Below are 23,350 nucleotides of genomic sequence, written 5' to 3' on the forward strand. Positions count from 1 at the left end.
TATTAGACAAGATTCTGCTCTGTCGCCAAGTATTTCTCAGCTAATACAAAACAAAGCCACTGTACTGAAGATAACACAGTTCAGTGAAAGAGTCTCTAAATGTCAATTACATTTAATGTTGCTGACGCAGACTCATTTTGCGTAGGATGCATATTCATAAATCGTTTCAGATGAACATACACTTGTTCGTGGTGATTAGAGAACCTTTCTTCTAGTAATGAAAAGGCTAATTTATAATTAGAGTCAACTATGGATATTGACTGAACAATACGATTAGCATCTCCTCTTAGCGCAGATTTTAAGTACTGTAATTTGACCACATCTGTTAAATTAGGATTTGAATCAACACTGGCTAAAAAATATCTTTAAGTGAAAGCTACTCGTGTAAGTTACCCGAAAACGTTGGCAAAATAATTTTGGATAATTTAACATTGACCTAAGCATTCGTGAAAACCAAAGGTTCCTATTCAATTTCTTTGGAAAGCTTAGCTAATTTACGATTTAATTCGACTTCTACATCTAAGACAATATCGTCAATCTCTTCTTTCTCTTTTACATAAGCATCAATACAATCAAAAGTCTTTAATCCGGACTTGTCATGACTTCAGCGATTCCAGATTATCGGTTTTCCCGGATTATAGATCATCAGTTTAAATCTGGTAAAATGGCATGCATAAATTATAAAATTAAAAATATAAAACCGTAATTTATGAAATAAAGAGCAATTATGATCTAAAGGGTATCAAAATTTACAAAAAAATCTTAATATTTATTTGCTTACTTTATTAAACATTTCTTTCAACCCGCGCATGCGTAAAGCATACATTATGCATAGAAATTAGAAAATTGCAACCAGAAAACTATTTGATGTGTATTCGTGATATTTATAATGACGAGGAATTTGATTTAAATCATATCAAAGAGGGAGCAAATCGAGATGAAATACTACATTTAATAACGAAATATAAGCCGATTAAAATAAAAACATCTGCCATGAAGATGAGGATAGTGCTGAGAGATCAATTTCCAGTTCATTGCACGCCGTGACGTCCCCCCCCCCCCACAGAGCAGCTTGAAATTGATAAACAGATTTTGGAATGGTTAGAGAAACAAAGGATATGCCTTTATCCATTTTTTGCAGTAATTCCACTTTTTGTTTGATGGACATCGAAACATGCTTTCCCTTTGTAGATTCTTTGCAGCTCCAGTATCGGAAATTGTGTTTGACATAATCGAAAGTTCCAACTTACTTTTATTAAATTGCTCTAATAGTCTAAAAGAAAATAATAAGCCGTATCCAATTAGAAGATTAAGGAACAACACAATCTGCAACATTAACTGAAATAGATAATTTTAGCTTAGCTTATACCGTCCGTTATACATTAAACGCGCATGCGTAAACGTATTATGCATATGCGTAAACGCATGCGCGGAAAATTTGTAGCTTTGAGGTCCGGATTATAGATCATTCCGGATTATGGATGTCCGGATTAAAGACTTTTGACTGCACTTTCTTCAATACATAACCCGAACAAAGAATCGAAATTGGAATTTATCTTTGTCTCGAACACTTTAAACTTATTCTTCAGCACTTCCAAATCACTTCTTTGGATATTTTTGTCGGCAACGTTTTGTTTTAACTTTGTTTTCAATGTATGTTTTTTCGCTGATATCTCCTTTAGTGACCTTTTAATTACCAAAAGTCAATAAACAAATAAGGAGCTTCAGAAAGAGGGATGGTACTTACTTTTTTGTTTCTACAGAACTTCAATCTGAAAGTATATTATGTAATTCTTCATTTCACAAAACCGAAAGTAATATCACAGTCTCATAAACTTCATTAGCTGTTCCGGCTCTGACCGCCTAAACAATTAATTAAACAACGTTGAACAATTTAATTAATTGTAACAAATTGCCTCAGGCTCTTTTATAAGTATTAGTTTATGTTTTATAAAAATTTAGCAAATTTTTGATTAAGAAACATATTTTTAAGGCAAGCAGTGTAATTAATAAAACATTTGTATTTTAAGTGTGCAAGACAGTCTGTCTGAAATTGTAGCTTTTAAATACTTTTAGTCCAAAGTAGCATTAGCCCAAACATCTAATGATTGTCTGTAAATGAAAAAAATTGCCCGTTTGGACCTAATTTTTATCCTATAAAATCTGAGATTGTTTTCATTATTTATTTGAGGGGTACTGAACCCAAGGTTTGCCTAACTTTTCAACCACAAGGTTTGTGCTTACATTATTTTCTTATTTTTTATAAAAAGTTTTAGAAAAGTATTTAAAATAAATGGATCTTATATCGAGTTAAAGAAAGTGCTTACAGATTGTATTTTTTAAATAAGCTAATTATCTTTAAGATAAATGCTATTATTTTTTTTATGATGACAATAATAGGAAAATAAGGGGAATAAAGTCTCCTGAATATTTCTTTTTGCAGAGTTATTTATATTAAAATAAATTTCATAATCCTTAATTTTATTTGCATGAATTTCACATATTTCATAAAAAAACAGATGCATATTTGTATCCTATAAAATAATTTGTTAAAATTCTACAGGATATTTGAGTGGGCTTCCCAGACACTGTTATTTCATAAAATAACAAGCAAATATTTATATTGTATACATCAATGCCTTTAAAGATTACGTTATTTCATGTAATTGTAAGATACCTGTTTAAGTATTTATTCCATGCTAAAAGAAATTATTTGTAAATTAGGTGATATTAATTTCTTTAAAAGTAATTCATGGGTTCAGTGCAAATTGCATTTTATTTTATAAGAGAAATTTTGTTTCACAAACTTTTTGCATACACAAAGCTTTCGGTCGAAGGCTTCTTAGTATTTTTCGGTTTCGGCACGAAAATCGCCTACAGGTCGGCAGATAGTGTGGCTGGATACGAGGTTTTTATTTATGAACCTCGCGCTGTAACATCTTTCTCTATTGATTGCTATTTCCCTACTGCCAGTTGCCGCATTCATTCGAAACCATTTCGTATTTATCAAAATCTGACAAGAATATTCTGCGTGTCGTGATTTGGAAAGCCATCTTTCAATACGAAATAATCCGTAGATACACCTAGAAGATTAAAGGTGCCATTTAGTTGTTGAGTTATCGATGAAATGGTTTCATTTCATGGTTCTTGGACTATAGTTTAAGCCTAATTTTCTATCACGAATGAGGCCCACCAGCGGCCGAGCGGTGGAGTCGCCGAACGCTGGTAGTCGTTCCGAGGTTTGAATCCCAGGAACGGGCTGGGCGTTTTCGTGGTTTTCCCCATGTGTAACGTGTATACGAGCCAGTTTCCCTTAGAAAGTGCTCCACAAAGGCACAGGCAGATAGCCCTTGAGGCTTTGTCATAATCACACACAGTCATGAATGATGCCTTTTCTTTGTCAAAATTTTATTGCAAATTTTTCATCTCTGGCAATTTCTAAATAGATAGATTCGATGCACTTTTAAAAAGTTTAAAAAGTATACCAGTATTTCAGTGGTAAATTAAAATTTAGAGCTATCTAAATTTATGTGCAGTCATAATTCACTTGCATTTAGAAGTATCTAAATTTATGTGATGTCAGTTTATGATTTAAATGGATGTGTGTGCCAAGTTTGATGCTTTTATGCATGTACTGTCACTGTGGTTTATTATGGTCTCGGTAATAAAATTGTACCTATTTTTGTTTATTATAGGAATGCGAAGCGCCCAAGAAGAGGATGTGAGCAAACAAGCCCATTGGATGTGGAGGCTGAGAGGTAAGATACCAATTTTTTCTCTTGGCTTCTTTTTTTTTTTGTTATTGTTGCTTCTTTGTCTTTGAGTATGGTAGTAAAGTCATGCTGCGATAATGATGTTAATGTCACACTGCGACTTTTGTATAACTTCACAAAGTGACATAAATTTAATTGCTTTAAAGCAGCGGTTCTCAACCTTTTGACTAACACATACCATCTAAACAAAAATTTAAAAACCTTAGTACAACCAGTATAATTATTGTACATTTTATAATACTTATTCAGTTTCTCAATATAAATAGAAAAAATAAATGTTTTGCCATTTGCACAAGCTATTGGCTATCTGTATTAAATAGGCACACATAAAAAATATTAATTAAGAATTGGTTACCATTTTAATTATCAAAATTTAAGTTATATACTTAAATTTAGTGTAAAATTTGGGCCTGTTTAAGAGAGATCAATTTCTTTGTCTGGCCTTATTTCACTTAGCTTTAAGTGTGATCCACTTTTAATTTTATTCTGTATTTATTTTTCAAATAAAACATGGAAGAAAATCCTTGTTCACACAAATAGGTTGTGCGAAAAGGCAATAAAAATTTAGCTTTATTTGAAATGCCTTTAAATTCTTTTTTTCGGTGTAGCCAAAAGTTGTTATTTATGAAATCTTCAGTGGAAGTGCAATCACAGGAATTTTCTAACAATTGTTCTTTTTTTCTTCATAGAATTTTTGAACTTTGTTTCTTTGCCTACCACCTATTTTTTATCTTGTGTACCACCTGTTGAGAATTGCTGCTTTAAAGATCTGTGTGGGTGTCGCACAGTGTTACATTAGTTTAATCAGTATAATGTCGCAATAGCAGTATTTCAGACATCTCCTCCAGTAAAACTGATAACAGCAGAAAAGCGTTTTATTGATCCAGTAAGAAGTTACTCTTCCAGTTATTAAAATCTTACTGGAATCTTTGGAATTTTTTAATTATTGAATATAGTCATCACAATCATATCAGATTTCCTCAGTGATTATTGTTATATCTCATTGTATTGAAATTATATAACAGATGCGTTTATGATTCATTTACATTTTTATGTAAAACTTTGCTCTCATAAATTGCTATAAAACTATATGCTCATAGTTTTTGTGTATCACTTTTGTGTACTTGCGTGTATTGCTATAAAACATATGCTAATAGTTTTTGTGCAAATAAAACTTACATTTCTTCATTCAAATATTTAGTATAGCCAATAACTACAGTGAGCATAGTTATGTGAATGAAATTAAGCATATAAAACAATTTGTTTTCCAATAAATGTAAGAAAGTTTTAAATAGCAAATTTTCTAGTGTATAAGACGCACTTTTTTTCTTTGAAAATAAGTCGGGAAAAAAAGGAGGTGCATCTTGTATGTCGATACTCAGTTTTTGATTGCATTAATTTCTGGAAATTTCCTCTTTTTTTGGAGTTATGTGATTTTTTTCTTGTTTCCTTGCGATGTGTGGGAATATTACAGTTACGGAGAGCTTAGTAAATGTGCATCTGGCATGAAAACTGCAATTTTTGCGAACGACTTTTAAGTGGGAAATTTCAACTGTTTGGTGTTTCTTAAGTTTGTTGGCAAATTATGGTTCAAAAACAACGTTGAAATTGCTGTAACAAAGCATGCAAGCTGGATGCAGGCTTCAAATTTTGAGGTTACACCATCAAGAAGAAGGGGAAGGCCTAACATTTGGAAAGTTTCTGAATGGGTCAAAGCATCTTGGGATGCTGTGAAAACAGAGGCAGAGGTTAAATCATGTATGAAGTGTGGCATTATTAATACACTGGATGGTACAGAGGACAATCTGTTGTATGAGGACTCGAATGCTGATTTAGGAGAGGTCTCAAGTGACTTTTCATTTAGCTATGGTGATGAGTGTTTAGGTTTTGATGAAGAAAATTAAAAGCTCTTCCCCAGATGAATTGTGGGTATAAAGTATTACTTTGTATTTATATTTAAAATACTGTAAATTCATTATAATGAAATGTGTATAAAAAAAGGGAGATGTGCCTTATGCGCCTGCAAATACGGTAATAAAGATATAAAAATATCCATTCACTTAAGAGAAACTTAAATTCATTTCCTGCAAAAATTTTAAAAGATCCTTTTAATATATTTAATGCAGCCTTTTCTTAATTAATAAGAAGTTAATATTGTTAATAACATATTTTATTTATATCGGCAATTCTGTCAATGTATACATGTTTTTCGAATGGCCTTTCATCGAATTTTACAAAATATGACTCGTATTCATAATATAAGTTTACAATGTCTCCTTCAGCCTCATGAAATTAAACAAAATATGCATTATTATTATAAAAAATTATAATGCTATTATATGCATTGAGATGAGCAGTGACTGGCAAGAGTTTTAAAGCTATTTATTAAATTTTAAATTACTTTAAAATTGAAAGAAAGCTCCAAATTTTTAAATAGGTACTAAACATTTTGATGATTGTTTGATTTACTATTTTGAAGTTTTATTATTTATCATTTATACTTTTATTATTTTTGAAACTCGGACGCTTCCAAACACATGAATTTATAATACTTACAATTCAGTAAAAACAAATACAAACTTAAAATTTTAGATTCTAAGCTTTCAAGACAGCTTCTGTACACAAAAGTACTCGCTGTTATACACTCATGTCCATAAATTAAGGATAATGCAAAATCAGGCAAAGGAAAAGTTAGAAGCAAAACAAATTTGACTTATTTGTAAAGCTTATTTATTAAACAAAAGGTAAAGAGCAAAAACAGATGCTATATGTTTGATATTATTAAAAAAATTAGCGATTTCTTTTCTCCCTATAGCAAATTACCAAAAAAAAAAAAACTTATTTACAAAAAACCAATATTACATGGTTGGTTTGATTGTTAATACATTGTATGTCTCCCAGACGATGCAATACAGTCCGTACAACGCCTAGGCATCTGAGTATCAAATTATCCATCTGATCTTGGGGGATATTACATCACTCAAAAAGCAATGCACTCCGAAGTTCCGGTAGACATGTAGAAGGAGGTTGACGGGCTGCAACTCGTCGGCCAAGCATGTCCCACACGTGTTCTACTGGTTCAAGTCTGGTGAGAATGCTGGCCAGTCTGTACGGGTGATATCCTCCGATTGAAGGCATTCGCTTACGATATTTGCACGGTGAGGACGGGCGTTGTCATCCATAAACAAATTGTGTGCCCATGGCACCCCGAAACAAATGTACATGTTGTTCCAGAATGACGTCCCGATAGATATGGCTTGTCATGATTCCAATTTGAACATGAAGGTCAGTTCTGGAACCCAGAATAATTCCACCCCAAACGAGCACTCCTACACCACCGTAACGGTGTCGTTCAATGATGCTTTCTTGGTGGTAACGAATACCTGGAGCTCTCCATATGAAAGAAAGTCCGGCGAGAATCAGACTGCAAGCTAAACCTGGACTCGTCGGAAAACATCACACAAGCCCACTGTTGTGGTGTCCACAGTGGTCCACTCTCTACTCCAGGCTAACCGCAGGCGACAGTGAGTTGCAGTAAGTGGAACGCATCTGACAGGTCTACGAACATATAAACCAATCTGCCCTAAGCGTCTGTACACGGTCTGCCTTGAAATTGTCGTACCAGTGGCTGAAGAGAGCTGACGAGGCAGGTCTCAGGCTGTGCTCCACCTGTTTGTTTTGGCAGTAACTGCCAAATACCGGTCCTTATTCGGCGCTGTAACTCTGGGGCGACCTGTGCTGTAACGTCTACTCACATTACCATCATCTGGGAATCGTTGCCAAAGCCTGGAGATGACACTCTGGGCAATTCCAAGTTTGTCTGATACTTCCAGTTGGGTACGCCCACATTCCAGACGGCCGATAATTCTACCACGTAAAAAATCATCCAAATGCGTCCTTTGTCGGTTATTGCACTGAAATGCTTATAAAGCCCCTGCGAACTATTTGGTTATTGCACTGAAATGCTTATAAAGTGCCTGCGAACAATTTTACTTCTTTGCCTGTATTCGTTATATATCACTTTCTTACATTCTCGTCATTGTGAAGTACCATCGGTGTCATCTGGTTACTTCCTAAAATTTGCATATGATTCTTGAAGATGTGTGTAGTGATGTTACAGGTGATATTTTAGTATATTTTAGAGTTCGATTTCCGCGTGACTCCGAATTATCCTTAATTTATGGACATGAGTGTAGTAGCAACTTTGTTGCAGCATATTTTGGGTGCCCCCATGCTGCACGGACACTATACATTTACCACCCACCAACCTTTTTTGAGATTAACTGTTATAGTAGCACCTTTCTTTTCAATTGTTGCAGGGAGATGAGTTTGCACTATCTCTAAAAAATACATTAAATGGAAAATTTACTTGTGAATTTTTAATTATAATTACTGCATATTTAAACAGAAAGTCAATTAATTAAAAACCATAACATTTTTGCGATGCAACTATCACACGGAGGACGAGTCCAAGGATTTTCAAGTTCTCTTTCCCTACGATCAGCTTCTTGAAAGAACTTTTCGGCTTGCAGCATATTTTGGGTGCCCCCATGATGCACAGACACTATGCATTTACAACCCCCGAACCTTTTTCGAGATTCGAACCCGAGTGCTTTGGTACGGCAGTCGGCCTGATCGAGCGGTAAAATATAATGTAAAAGAACAAAGCTTTACTTAATTCAGCTCAATTACTGACAAATGGATAGATAACAAACTAAGTAACAATACATCATAAAAATTAAATAGCAGAACAAATGAGGATTAAACATCATTTTAAGAATAAAAAAAAGTTAGACATTTTAAATAACATTTTAAACATTTGCGATCAGATAAAACTGCTATTTTATGTTGTCTTCTAATTCATTTAAAGTCTTCTTGACATAACAGGTTCATACACTAAATATATTACTCTTCCTTCATGCTTTGGGATATCTTTCCAGATGCTAATATCTACCTGCTTTATTTCTTCTGGGATGGTCACATATGCATTTAGTAGCACTATGCACTATTCATGGAAGTCTGGTCTTATTTTATTCGATTTTTTGAATAATTAAGATTTGACTCAGGCTGAGAGCTACGGGTGCTGGGTGTGACTTAATTTGGCAGATTTCATATTATACGTAATGTAAATTATCAAGATATTTTGTAAATGATGATGTACATAAAAATATATTTATAAATGTTGACTTATGTAAAATAACCTATGATAACTTCAGGGATTTAAATGCCCCCCTTTTTTTTTCACTTACCCAACTGTACTCTTCGGCTAGCGTGTCCGACATCACTTCAAAATATTTGTTACGATTACTATTAATATGTTTACGTTAGTCTCCTTTAACATTAATATGTTTCAATTCATTGACCTAAATAAATAAATATATAAATAAAAATTGACTTTAATCTATAAATGCATAACCAACAAGATTTCTTATTCTATCATTTAAGAAAATTATTTCAACTTCACAGAACACTCAAGAAATCTAACTTTCCTCAAAATAAAATGCAAATGTAATGGAAACTTATTTATAAAATCATAATGTTTTCATTGCTTTGAGTTCCATATTTGTATTTTAGTACATTTTCTGCAGTTAGTTTTTATGTAAAGAAAATAAGATAATACTGAAATAGAAAATTTCATTTAAGCAAAAACGTAACAGAAATTACTTTATAAAATGAAAATGTGTGCAAAAAGTAAACAAAATAAAATAAAATAAAATAAAATAAAAAAAACTATTAGGATTAATGTAAAATATTATTTTACAATACCACAGGAGCTATGTTGTTGAGAAACATTCTCTCTAAAAATTGAAGTTCTAATTCAGTTTTTAATTGGAATATATTTAATTCTGAATTTTTCGGTTGATTGCACAGTTAGGAGTTTTCAGCAACTCCACCTTTTCTTGCAATATTTGTAATCTACTTGATAAAGAATTTAAATTTTTTAAGATTAGATGTTGAAGTTCTGCGGAAGGGAAAAGGTCAGGGTATTACATATTTAATTCAGAAGTCAAACAACAAAAATCAGCGTTATATTTACAAAATTTTCACAGTGACTGTTTACTGTGAAAATTTTGTAAATATAACGCTGATTTTTGTTGTTTGACTTCTGAATTAGTATTTATTCGGCGTGTTATTGTGTCTTTATTACATAATTATTCTAAAAACCTGAAAACAGAACACTTTTAAAAAATTGACTATTGGCAAATTCAGAAAGTTACTGTTAAAAAATTTCCAGCTGCGGTAAGATAGATTTCCCACAAAGCAGGTTTAGGATTTGCTAGATTTGGCGAGAAATCACCCATTTGGCAACATCTTTCAGCGAAATTGGCAATATGCCGTAGACGGATGGAGAACCATTTAGAATGAGTTCTTACTGGTTTGACTTAGAATGTTCTCGAATGCATGCTAAAAGCTATATAAACCCTGCCTGTATGCGGAGTAGCAGTAGTATCTCGAGTCTATCGAGTTGATTTTCAGTCTAGTATTGAGTTGATTGGGGAGTGCGTAGAGAGAGTCTCTTAATGTATCGCGAGTTAGTGCATCATCGAGTCTTATCTTGGAGTGTGTTGAGCTCCAAGAACGATTGAACTGAGTCAGAAGCTGTATTCTAGTGCTTATTGTGGAGTGCATCGCGAGTTGTAGCGTCGAGAATCTCGACAGTACGTCGAATTCTGAGAAGACTGAACCTAGTCGGGAGCTGTACTCTAGCACTTTGCTGTGAAGCTGTCTTCACTGTTATAGCCTAAAGGCTCTGTTGCTGATTGTTTCAATGTGCTTGTCGCAGTTTTTGGACGACTGTAAACATGTTTTTGGAGATGTCCTGAATAATACTGGCAAATACATTGTGTGTTTATTAAGTGTCATCGTTAATCACTCCAAATTGCATGAACCTGTACAGGAATGCAACAGTACGAAACCTTTATTGGGTCTTTCTGATGAGCCTGCTTTTGGAGTATTAGTCCTCAGATTTGCAGTGAGGACTAGCTAAAACAGATGCAGAAAATTCTGGTTGAAAATATTTTCCTTGTGTGCACTCTGGTAGCAATGGCAAGCATAGCTCTGCTAGCTTTTTTACTATAGTACTTTTTTACTGTTTTTTACTTGTTTACTTTTTTTACTCATCTGAAGAATCGGAGAATTTAAATCGCTGGTGGTTTTTTTTTTTTGTTTTTTTGTTTTTTTGTTGTTTCCGCACCAAATTCTGCACTTTTCGATGTCTGAAAACTTCATAGCCAACTTTAACTTTTCTATGCCTTTTTCACTGAAAATTTTAAATTTCCGTTATCACTCATAAACAATAATTTAACATAAAGCAAAAAGAATGAATTAAATAATCGTTTAATGTTAGATTAAACATCTAAATGTTCTAGCAGCATTTATTTGCTCATGTATAATTATCGAAATATTTGATGTAAAATTAAATTAACAGTCATGGCTACATTATTTTATAAAATTCTGCAAATTTCAGATATTTTGCAACAATTTATTCAATAAATAAATCAAATAGAATTTTTATGGTTTCGAATTGTAGGATTATACTATTTCATTATTTTTCCACTGCAAAATTAAGGTGACCGAATAGATTTTGAGAGCATCAAATTTGTATAAAAAAAATGCAGTTAAATGTTAAAGCAAATATATATTATATCCTGATATGATTGTTAATTTTTGAATTTTTTAATACATGCATTCCTATTTTTAAACAACTAGTCTGGTAATTAAAATAATGTTAAGATTCAAAAACCAAACTACCAACTCGTACTAATAATTTATGGATAAAAGTACTAAAAATGGAGATGTTACTATATTTTAAAAATATTTTGGTACTGATGTCATTCATAACAGCATTTTCCATGTTCTATTCAGCTTTCTAAATTATACAGTGAGAAAAATGAGCAACAAGAACACATAATTATAGAAAATATCATACTTGTCGATGCAAAAATTTAGAGAACCCGGTGAAATTGCCAAAGTTCTCAATAATCTGGGGCTTGATGTGATGCAATCATTTTGTTCAGTTTGATTCATTTTTTCATATTACATATGTCATTTATCCATATCAGCCCAAAACCAAGAATTTGGCACCGTTTGTACACCTTCATCAAATTCAGCAATGTAAAAGAAACTCTTGAAAAGCTAAAATAATTATTTTAGGTAAATTTAAAATAGATCAAGTCTTAAAATAAATAAAAAAGCACTATTTCATTCAAAATATTTCAGGTTCAAAGCATAAGTTTAGAGAAGAACAATTTACAAATAGATTTGAGTTTTGATACAATTTATTCCTGTGTTCTTATTAAATACGCATTACTGTTCTTTTTTAATCGATACAGATTTAAGTTTTGGTAGAGGGATAATTTTTTTTTACTTTGGTGTAATAAAGGCGTTTCTTCGAAAACATAAATTGGAAGAAATATTCTTGATGAATACTTACAAAATAATCTCTCTCTCTCTTTATTTATTTATTTATTTATTTTTAAATCTTAAATGATCATAAACAGCGTTTTTGTTAAAAATGCTATCTGTAAAATTTTCTTTAGTAAACACCAGCAAAATGGAAACTGCCCTAACATAATTAGAATTTTATTTATTTTATTAATGTATGTATAATGATGTATCTAAGTATGAAATCAATTAAAAATCAGCTTGCCATTTAAAAAAAAGCCTTGCTTTTATCAATTAACCCAAGTACATTTAGAAACAAATTTAATTGGTTTAATTATTCAGAGACTACTTTTAAGGAATGACTATATAGAAAATATTTCATATGAAATAAAGTTGCAACACTTAACTAATAGGATCACGTTCATTATTCTTTGCAGAACTTTATTGACATAGCTAATTTTATCTGCATATACATGTTTATGAATTAAATGCATATTCAACTGAGTAAAAGGAAATAATTATTTAATTTAAATTTTGTATATTTTGCTCTTTAAACAACCTGTTATTAGTAGTATATTCTGAGGCAGGAAAGTGATGTTCTATTTTTATTGCATTGCATGATTATTTTCGTGTTATTTAAAAAAACATTAGCAAGCCTTGTGAAAACATAATCGAGTATATTTAGTTATCAATTAAATAAATTACATCATCAATTAAATAAATTACACAGACATCAGAAGTATGCAACCTGATAATGTAATGAAAGTATGTAGCATTTATGAAAAATTGTGGCTCGAATTGAAAGAACAGGAAATTTCTACAAATATTCTCATATTTAGAGTTGATTTTGGACTGACATCACTTTCATGAATTATTAGTTTTTTCTTCTTGATTGGTATGATGTCTCTTTCATCACTTGAGTATTCGTGATACGATTCTGCTTCAATAGATGATAAATTAGGGGAGATCTCACATCGACTAGACTTCATGATGAAATCCATAATTAACAATTGCCTGTTGTTTTTTTGTCCCCCTAAATCTTTTTAAACATCCGTATATAGATTTAAACACTTACTAAGCTCCCCTTGGAATCGGAGATTTCATTCGACATTTGTGTCATATTGTAAAAAATGATTACCTAATTTTCTTCCCAATTCAAGTCCTACACTGATGACTTTAGCTGTGAATGCAGCTGGTTCAGATTGGTCTTCATCATGTTTATTTGTTTCATGAATCATGTTAACTAACTCATCCTCATTTAGTTCTTCATCAACCATTATTCCTTTAATATATGCTTGAGCTAAATCCTCAAAACCTTCTCCTACTACAGTTTGAGCCAATTTAGTGATCTGAGAATATTCACACTCTAATGGTAATCTATCATTCTCATCTTTAGCAACATCCAGCGTATTGCTTTCCAGCATGCGTTGAGCATTGATTGTTTAATCTGAGTATATGACAGTCCAACACAATCTAAGATTGTAAATTTCTTCCAAGCATCCATAAGAGTAAGATTCATTATTCTCCATTTTTTCTAAAATATACCTAAAGGTTTGTTTGATATACACAATGTTGTAAAAGCCAGAAAATATTACTTGATTCAATGGCTGTAATAAAGAAGTTGTATTTTTTGGGCAAAAAGACTATTTCTACTTTTTTGTGTTGTAAATTTTGAAGATGACCAGGTGCATTATCTATTAAAAGAAGAGTCTTAAAAGGCAATCCTTTTTTACCTAAATAATTTTTGACATCTGGGACAAACATGGTAAGAAATCATTCATTGAACCTTATGGCAGTGACCCATGCTTTCCTGTTAGGCATCCAATAAAAGGGAAGGTTATTTATATTTGTTCCTTTAAATGAACATGGTGTTTTTGATTTGTTAATAACCAATGGTTTCATTATATAATTGCCTGAAGCATTGCAACAGAAAAAAATTGTATGACTTTTCACTACCTTATGACCACTAGCTGATTTGCAAGGTACAGTCAAAAGTCGTTAATTCGGACACCTATAATCCGGAATGATCTATAATCCGGACCTCAAAGCTAAAAACTTTCTGCGCATGTGCCGCGTTAGCACATGCGCACAGGCGTTTTCGGTGAGCGCGTAAGAACTTGACTACTGCGCATATGCGTGTGAGCAAGCGCAGAATACGTTTTCGCCTGTGCGTTTAATGTATAACGGATGGTGTAGGCTAAAATTATCTAATTATCTATTTCAGTTAATGTTAATGATTGCATTGTTCCTTAATCTTCGAATAGGATCCCGCTTATTATTTTTTGCAGACTGTAAGAGCAATTTTATAAAAGTAAACTTGAACTTTCGATTATGTCAAATAGAATTTCCGATGCTGGAACTTCCAAAGGATCTACAAAACGAAAGTATGTTTCAATGTCCAACAAACAAAAAGTGAAATTGCTGAAAAAAATGGATACAGACATGAAGAATGTGACAGAGAGGTTAGTGAAAACGAAAAAATTTCTATTGACCAGTTAGTCGGTATTCTCGGCACAGCAATTAACGGGACTTGAACAGCAGAACTTTTTAACTGAAAAGAAATTATGTCTGTTTATAGAATTAAAGAGAAAGTATTAGTATCACATAAAATGAAGCAACTTAAACAACTTACATTGAAAGAAATGTTTAATAAAGTAAACAAATAAATATTAAGCTTTTTTTTCTGTAAATTTTGATACCCTTTAGATCATAATTGTTCTTTATTTCATAAATTACGGTTTCATATTTTTAATTTTAGAATTTCTGCATGCCATCTTACGAGATTTAAACTGATGATCTATAATCCGGAAAAATCGATAATCCGGAATCGCCGAAGTCCCGACGAGTCCGGATTAACGACTTTTGACTGTATTTTTTTTTTTTTTTTTTTTTTTTTTCAGAACAACGTAGACACGTCAGCATTGAAGATCTGATCAGAAATGTAGGAGATCGTGGCAATTGATTTCAGCAAATTTTGCTGGATATTGTTGTTACATTCGAATCAGCAGATGCACTTTCTCCTTTCAATCTTAGATTATGTAAAGAATGCCTTTGTTTAAATATCATTAAATCTCTCAAACCAACCATGACTTGTGGAAAAAGATACCTTTTTTTCATCTGACAAAGTCGATAGTGACCGATTCTTAAGTGCTTTATAAATTTTTAAAGCCTTGTTTCTAATAGCATCAGTATCAATTGGAATCCATTTTAAATTTTCGTCTTCTACCCATATCTAATTCTTTTTCTAGTAGAGTCTTCATTTTTTTTTTTTAATTGTCCTTATTGTGGCTTCATTCATGGAGTAAAATTTAGCAACATTTGTTACTCCTTCTCTATTACATAGATGATCTAATATTTTAATTTTTGCTTCTAATTTCATTTTTGATTTTTTTTTAAAAATCGTTTTGGCATTATAATACTTTAAAAAATTTACATAAATTATAAAAAATGCCACAAAAACTATAAATGTTGAAAACTTGCTAGTAAACATTCAGATATGTAGATAAAAATGATGTAATCCTTGCTGCTAAAATACTGATACTGCATTAGTTCGCGTGAACCATATAATTTAAAATTTTACTGTTATGAAATACATATACATACTATTGAGATTCCCCTAACACGGGGAATCCCCATCCTTGTTGTTGCCACCAGTGTTACCAAAGAAATGAGATTAAAAAATGACTTCAAATGTATGTATTTGCATTTATGCAGCAAATACTATTTTACTAAGTTTTTGAAATCTGTTAATTTTTAAACTGTGTAAAACTGAAATCATGTAAAACAGGTAAGTACTGTATAAATCGAGGGATAGGTGTATTTCCACGAGATGTTAATACATCAGAACTTTAAATGTCTGTACATATATACTTGAAGATGAAATCCTGCAAAGTTGACAAATGTTTTTAGGAAAATGAAAATTAAAATGGAAATACAAATTTAAATTTCAATAAATTTGACTTTCTTATCGTCAAGACTGCACTTGCATTGTTTTAGAATGGAATTCATACAGAAAAGCTTCTAATTTCAAAATTGTCGTGTAGTTTTTGTAGTAAAATATATTCCTGTTTCTAACTTTTCCAGGTCTAATAAAGAATACTGCTTTAACATATGGTTAAATAAAATGAAAAGGCATGATCTTTTGTAGTATTTGTAATAATTTGTCTGTCATGTTACCACAAGTTTTTGTTGGTGTTAATTGTTTTTTATTTTCATTTTTTACTCAGAATTGCAGAATTCCAGGTCTTTAAATTTCTAAAAGATAAGCAACAAAGCATAGTATTTAAGAAAAATTTTTATTATTTGCACTTCAAATGCCGCATATGTCAACTAAGTTTAAAGTTGTATATTTTAATACAGAATTAAAAAGAATTAACACCAACGTGCTGCTAATTTGTGTGTGTCCAGTGAATTAGAGGAAAGACCATTCTTAATGCCCATCAACCATGATTTACCAACAATGCGAGAAACAGGCCATCTTTGGAAATCAGAATTTATTTTAGCAACATAAACGTTATTTATACTAGATTTGCATTTGCTGTCATGTAAGTTTTTGATGGGCTTCTGAAACAAAAGAAAATATTTGTTGGTGGTATGATGAAATAAAATATTTGATACTAATACTCTCCGACTGTCATCTAAAATCACACAATCGTTTCCTTTGTTGAAACAATTTATTGTGAATAGGTTTTCTTTTCCTTTTTTATTTGGACATCTGCAGCTTCATTTAGAGTATGCCCTTCCTCGATGAACTAATGTTCAGTTGTAGTGGGTTCCTGGGCATAGCCTTATCCCAGTGTAGTAAGTTAATACTTTTACGAATGTTAAAGAAATAATGTTGCTGAAGTTCGTAAAAATAAAAATTCGAAGAGCAGTTATGGCAGTGAAATGAAATGAAAGCAATTGTGACATTATAATCAGTAGTAATGGCAGAGTTTGCAGCAAATATAAGATGATGAGTTTTGAAGTTAAAACCTAGAGCTAGTTGGAGTGTGAGCAGCAGAGGCAATCGGGGGCGGAGAGAGAAGAAAAAGCCCTTTTCTTCTTTTTTCTTCCCCCTCTCCTCGAGTATTCAAGGCTGAATGGTTCAGTAGTCAGGTGGTAGGCGGGAGCTTGTTGAACTTCTGTTGGCTGGCAGAGGAGTAATCCTATTGGGTGAAGTGTGATTTACAGTGTGCTACGGGGAAGGCCTAGGCTGTTTTCAATCCATACTCCTTTAGAAGGGTACAAAGACACACATCATTTCCAGGTTCCTGGGTTGTACCTTATCCTGTGTATAGCACGTGAAATACACTGGTGTGCAAAAATTAAGGACGAAGTCGAAAAATTAGCATATCAGCTGAACGAAGAGGCAGAGCGGACAGAAAGACCAATCCCGAGATTAAGTAAGGTGATCTACGGTAGCACTTGCGCAGATATGCAGGTAGACATAATGGGGGAGTGTCTGAGTTGTATAAAGCATGTTCTCGGTGAAAGATCAGTATTTCTGGCAAAGAGATTGCACACCGTATAGCAGTTAAAATCACACTGAGTTGCTGCCTCGGCGAGAAATGGCGAATAATCAATCTGTTAGATGACATCTGGATGCTTTTACCCGAGGTCATTGGGAAGTTGGAGGAAGGCCGCCGTGTGACAAGTGTGGCTGCAGAGATCGGAATTGCTCACAGCATCGTTTCACGACTTTGGAGACAATTTAAAACTACAGGAACAGCTATCCGGGGGTTTAGTAGTGGTCGTTCACGAGGAACCACACCTGCAGATGACCGGTATATTGCCTTACAGGCCAGAAGAAACAGGCGGCAGACAGCGGGAGAAATCGCTAGACACACGACGCAGGCGACTGGACGACAGATATCGCGTTTTACCGTGGCCAGAAGACTGCAGGGTGGTGGTCTGTTTGCACGACGCCCTGTACGGTGTGTACCTCTAACGCCTGCCCATCGGAGAAGGCGTTCTCTGTGGTGCCGGGAACACCGGAATTGGAGAAACAATGAATGGGGACGAGTACTCTTTACAGATGAGAGCAGATTCAGTCTGAGTAGCGATTCTCATCGCATACTCATCTGGAGAGAGCGGGGAAGCCGCAATAATCGATCGAACATCATTGAAAGGGACAGGTATGGAGGTGGCGGTGTTAACTTCCGAAGGTTTAGCAAGACGGATGTTGTCTGTTTTTGGTTATGAAAAGTATAAATTGTTAGTGTAACTAACTGTGCGTTCTGTGTCTGGGTGTGAGATGTTAATGTAAAACTGAGTAGCGTAGTGATCAGCTAGTGACTCAGCTTTCTCAGTTTCTGTGTATGTGATCCCAGAGGGGCCATTAAGGGGCAGAATATTTGTGTAGCATCTATTATATCTAGAAGCAGCTTTCCATATACATGATCATCAGTAGAGAGTGATTCTAAATATCTAGACCATTTGTTTTGTGCGTGTACTGACTTCCTGATTCAGCCGATTTAAAATTCTCTTAACTTCTGGGCATCTGGTCCTCTGCCATATTTTTCTAGCTCTCTTTCTGTTAGCTAAAAGTTCTCTAATAGCAGGATCTCTGGCCCTACCAGTCAACGGGACCGCCTTGCTATTTTTCAGAGCACGGTTAAGTGTGCTAGTAAAATCTTCGATAACTGCGTCTAACTCGTCTTCACTGTGTATCGCGGGTAACGGGTACTGAGTGTTGTTTAGAGCTACCCAGTTCATAATAAAGGCTCTTTTGTGTGATGTACTATAGCTACTGATATTCACCTCCATTAAAACAGGGTTATAATCAGAGAATAGTTCACGTAATCTTTCTATCCTTGATGGTTGATAAATATTTTTTAGCAGGAAAAATTCAATAATGCTTGCAGATCTATAGCATGTTGGGTAGGAGGGAGCTACAACAGTAAAGTTGGCCGTTGAGGCAAATTGATTAACAATGTGACCATTTGAATTATCATTTCTGCAGTTCCGATTTTTGTGGTGTGAGTTAAAGTCTCTACCTATGATAATTTTATTGTTTAGTTTGGATATAGCCATTAAATCGGCGAAAAATCCTTCTGTGGTTTACGGTTGAGTAACTAGATCGAGACGAACGTGATTGGTTGTAGAGTGTGTGGTATGATTATGATAGCTACCGCCTTCATGGCCGAAAGCTGTTGAACTGTGATTACAAAGTGAGAGATGGAGCGCTTAAGGATCCTCCTTAAGCGCTCCATCTCTCACTTATTTCAATTTTTTCCACCAGCATTTTTTGTGATTGGTTGAAATTCTTTCTTGTCTTCAATCCATACTAATTTAAAGGGATGGCTGAGTGAATGAGGGGCTAGAGGACATGATGGACAAATTAAATTAAGCCTGCTTCAATATTAATTAGTGATGCGATAGGAATAAAAATTTTAATTTTCCCAATTTTTGGTGCTAAGCTAGGCAATTAGGTATATTACAATAATTAGTTAAAGAATAATTAATTAGTTTTTTGGGTCTTTTTTAAACTGGTGTAAAGGCCCTTATTTTCGTGAGCCCGTCGTAATCGCAAAAATCAAAGCTTTGCGAAATACTTTTTTCCCCCCCCCCCAACTTTACTTAAGTACTTTTAAAATTTTTCAACTTTCTGTTCTGTTCATATAAAATTCGTGAAATTTTCAACTCGCGAAATCACCGATATATTCATTTTTGTGAAAATTACGGCCTGCAAAAATAAGGGCCTTTACAGTAATTAAACGTTTATCAAAAACCTTTATTGTATGTCTCTGAGGATGGTTTTAGGCCTTTTCCTGTGTTCTTCGGATTTGATATGATTTAAAATTGGTATTGTGGACTTGTTTGCCCTGGTTATATCATTGTAGAATTTTTGACTGGAGGAACAACTTTTGGTTGTGGTGGTGTAGGTAAATTTTGACTTGAAGTGCTTCGTTGATTTACAGTGTTAACTGCATTCTGGACATAATTAGTATCGTTTTCAGGGTCCAGAGGACGAAATATATTTTTCATGGCAATGAAATTTGATGCATCTCTAAGAATTACAGTTTTTTAAAATCTGTTTTACACGGGAACCGATTGTCCGATTTTGATGCGGTTTCCTGCATTCAATAGCAATTTCATGCTCCACAAATTTTATATCTGCATCTCAAATAGGATGCAAGTTGTAGGAAAATGCTTTTGAAAGCAGCAAGCCGCATCAAAATCACACGACTCGAAAGTTAATGATCCATTTTGATGCGTTTTGCTGCTTTCAACTGCAAATGCATGCCCCATCATTTTGATATAAGTTTTATGTCTGTATCTCAATTAGGGCGTAATTTCGCCGGGTTGTCTGTCTATACCAGGGTTTCTTAAACTGGAGTCGCTGGACTTGCAGCAGGGGGTTGCCTAGAATTTTAGCAGTTTTGATATTTCTTTAATTTATTATAATACTTTTACAATTACCAAATATTTTTACATAATACAATACATCTTAAAATAGATATGGCAATACAGACAAAGAAAAAAAAATGAATCCGTTTCGACGCCTTCATTTTATAATAGAAACGTTCATTTTTCTTGCTTTGCACGTGACGCTGTCATTTCATCTGTTACTTATTTAAAATGTTCACATTGTTCTATGTCTTAAAATTAGAAATTAAATGTAGTGACCTAAAACTGCAAGTGTACAAAAGAAAAAATTGACAGTTTCACTCACGCATGTGTCGGATTTGCGCAGTACTTATTGGGTTCCACAGAATTTTTGTAAATACAGTCAAAAGTAGTTAATCCGGACTCGTCGGGACTTTGGCGATTCCGGATTATAGATCATCAGTTTAAATCTGGTAAGATGGCATGAAGAAATTATACAATTAAAAATATGAAACCGTTATTTATGAAATAAAGAACAATTATGATCTAAAGGGTATCAAAATTTACAAAAAAAAGCTTAATATTTATTTGTTTACTTTATTAAACATTTCTTTCAACAAGCACATGCGTAAAGCATACATTAAGCATAGTCGAAATTAGAAAATTGCAACCAGAAAACTATTTGATGTGTACTTGTGGTATTTATAATGACAAGGAATTTGATTTAAATCATATCAAAGACGGAATACATCGAGATGAAATACTACATTTAGTAAGGAATTATAAGCCGAATAAAATAAAAACATTTGCCCTGAAGATAAGGATAGTGCTGACAAATCAACTTCCAGTTCATTGCGCGCTGCGATGTCCCCCCCGCAGAGCAGCATGAAATTGATAAACAGATTTCGGAATGGTTAAGAAACAAAGGATATGCCTTTTTCCATTTTTTGCAGCAATTCCACTTTTTGTTTAATGGACTTCGAAACATACTTTTGCTTTGTAGATCCTGTACATATTAGTAAATATATATCGGAAATTCTGTTTGACATAATCGAAAGTTCAAGCTTACTTTTATAAAATTGCTCTAACAGTCTGCAAAAAATAATAAGCCTGATCCAATTCGAAGATTAAGGAACAACGCAATCTGCAACATTAACTGAATTAGATAATTTTAGCTCAGCTTATACCGTCTGTTATACGTTAAACGCGCATGCGTAAACGTATTATGCGCATGTGCACAGGCAAAGTCACAGCCGTAAAGGTCTTATGAGCACACGTAAACGCGACGTATGCGCAGAAAGTTTGTAGCTTTGAGGTCCGGATTATAGATCATTCCGGAGTATGGGTGTCTGAATTAATGACTTTTTGACTGTATTATGGCGTCCTGGGAATCGCAAAAAATTCTCAGTGGTAATAAGGTATTGCAACTGAAAAATATACTATACGTATGTATGCCTTATAGGCTTACCATCCTCGTGGTTAGAATTAGCGTTTGAATTATCCGAGATTTCATGTTGTTTTCTTTTTATATTTAACTTAAAATTATCATTAAAAGCATTAGCAAGGCTATCTAAGGGTTTTTTTAGCATACTGAGATATTTAAAAACACACTTACCCTTAAGGGGCTCCAGTACTTTCAATGTATCACAGTTTGCTTTTGCCGTAAGAGGTGTATGCTGGTCCATGTCCGATGCGACTCGTACAGCATCCAATTGTTGCTTGAGGAGACGAGTATTCTCAATCTTAGCTTCTAAGGGGATGATTTGAGTATGGAACGAGTTAAGAGAAGATTAAGAGACATATCCTAAAATAATATGTCCAATTGTATCAAAATATTAGCAGTTTACAGCTATAAGGTGAATTATTCAGTATAATGATTTTTTAATGTTGACACTGATGGCAAATTGCTGCTAGAAATTCTGTGGTTTAGAGATATATAATCGTCCAGAATATAATATTTCATCACAATTATTCTTTTTCAAAGTAAAAAAATAAAATTTACAATAAAGCTTAGAACTAACATGAAAACTAATAGATAGTTCTTGTAACTATGCAATACATCTGGATTTATATCATAAAAATATTTTTCAATAAATAATAGATCAATAAATAAGTATCTTAATATTTTATTCATACTTACAAGCCAGATGATGGGTAACAGGTATAAGAACACACCTCTATTTTCCATGCAATGCAGAAAAATACATAGTAGCTTCATCTGCCAAACGGTCTAGTACATTTATGCAGCATTGTTGTCTAACAAGACTCCAGGTAACTCGAGAATCATGGGAATATTCCAAGTAAACACCACTTTCCCATTGAAATTTTTAAATTTCAGTCACTTAAATCTAATATCCATACATAATTTACATAATCTTACCACATAAAAGATTAATCATTATTATAATTAAAAGATTTACTTCAAAAGATATTTTACAAATAGATATTTTAGATAGGAGAAAAACATATTTATTATATATGCCTTGTACAATGACTAGAACTTTAAGCACTTAAGTGTAACTAAGCAGATGGAACAAATAAATATAATACTGGTTTTTGAGTAAATGGAATCTAATTTCAAATTTTTAAACAAAGTAAGGGGGGTATCAAAGTATCAATATACGACAATTCCAATAATGAGTATAAGGATGGTACCTTACTCTAGATATAATATTACATGAATAATTAATTTTTATTAATCATGTATAAATATTCCTTTCTTTAGTTTTGTTAGTCAAAACATACTTTTATTTTTAATTATTAACTGTACAATGTTTGTCATTTCACAGCAAAATGCATTGTGAAGGAAATACATAAAGTCCATGCGGTGACCAGACAAAAGGACGAAAGTGCACACGACAAAAGCCCACAAAAATGACCCC

At 33.2% G+C, this 23,350-nt stretch overlaps 1 protein-coding gene and 1 long non-coding RNA gene across 5 annotated transcripts in view; one reads left to right on the forward strand and one right to left on the reverse strand.

Moving 5' to 3' along the window:
• LOC146996996 (uncharacterized) overlaps positions 1-22,745 on the reverse strand; it is a 216,420-nt gene extending 193,675 nt beyond the window's left edge. The window contains exons 1-2 of the long non-coding RNA XR_015041060.1: positions 22,084-22,745; positions 11,704-11,909 (exon numbers count right to left, since the gene is read on the reverse strand). This is a non-coding gene — a long non-coding RNA (uncharacterized LOC146996996). The remainder of the gene's footprint in view (positions 1-11,703; positions 11,910-22,083) is intronic.
• LOC146996995 (cullin-5-like) overlaps positions 1-23,350 on the forward strand; it is a 332,836-nt gene that overhangs the window by 208,777 nt on the left and 100,709 nt on the right. Inside the window, exons 5-6 of one of the 4 annotated variants that reach the window (XM_085816415.1) lie at positions 3,696-3,758; positions 15,059-15,135. The exons of 2 other annotated variants lie outside the window; for them this stretch is intronic. In XM_085816415.1, the coding sequence (XP_085672541.1) occupies positions 3,696-3,758; positions 15,059-15,120 (125 nt within the window). In that variant the 3' untranslated portion in view covers positions 15,121-15,135. Of the gene's footprint in view, positions 1-3,695; positions 3,759-15,058; positions 15,136-23,350 lie in introns of those variants that run through there. One more of the 4 variants, XM_085816414.1, reaches the window with a different exon arrangement.

The sequence above is a fragment of the Stegodyphus dumicola genome, chromosome 5 (assembly GCF_044657685.1).
Source record: "Stegodyphus dumicola isolate Sdum_Otavi_A_Nest chromosome 5, ASM4465768v1".
NCBI lineage: Eukaryota > Metazoa > Arthropoda > Arachnida > Araneae > Eresidae > Stegodyphus > Stegodyphus dumicola.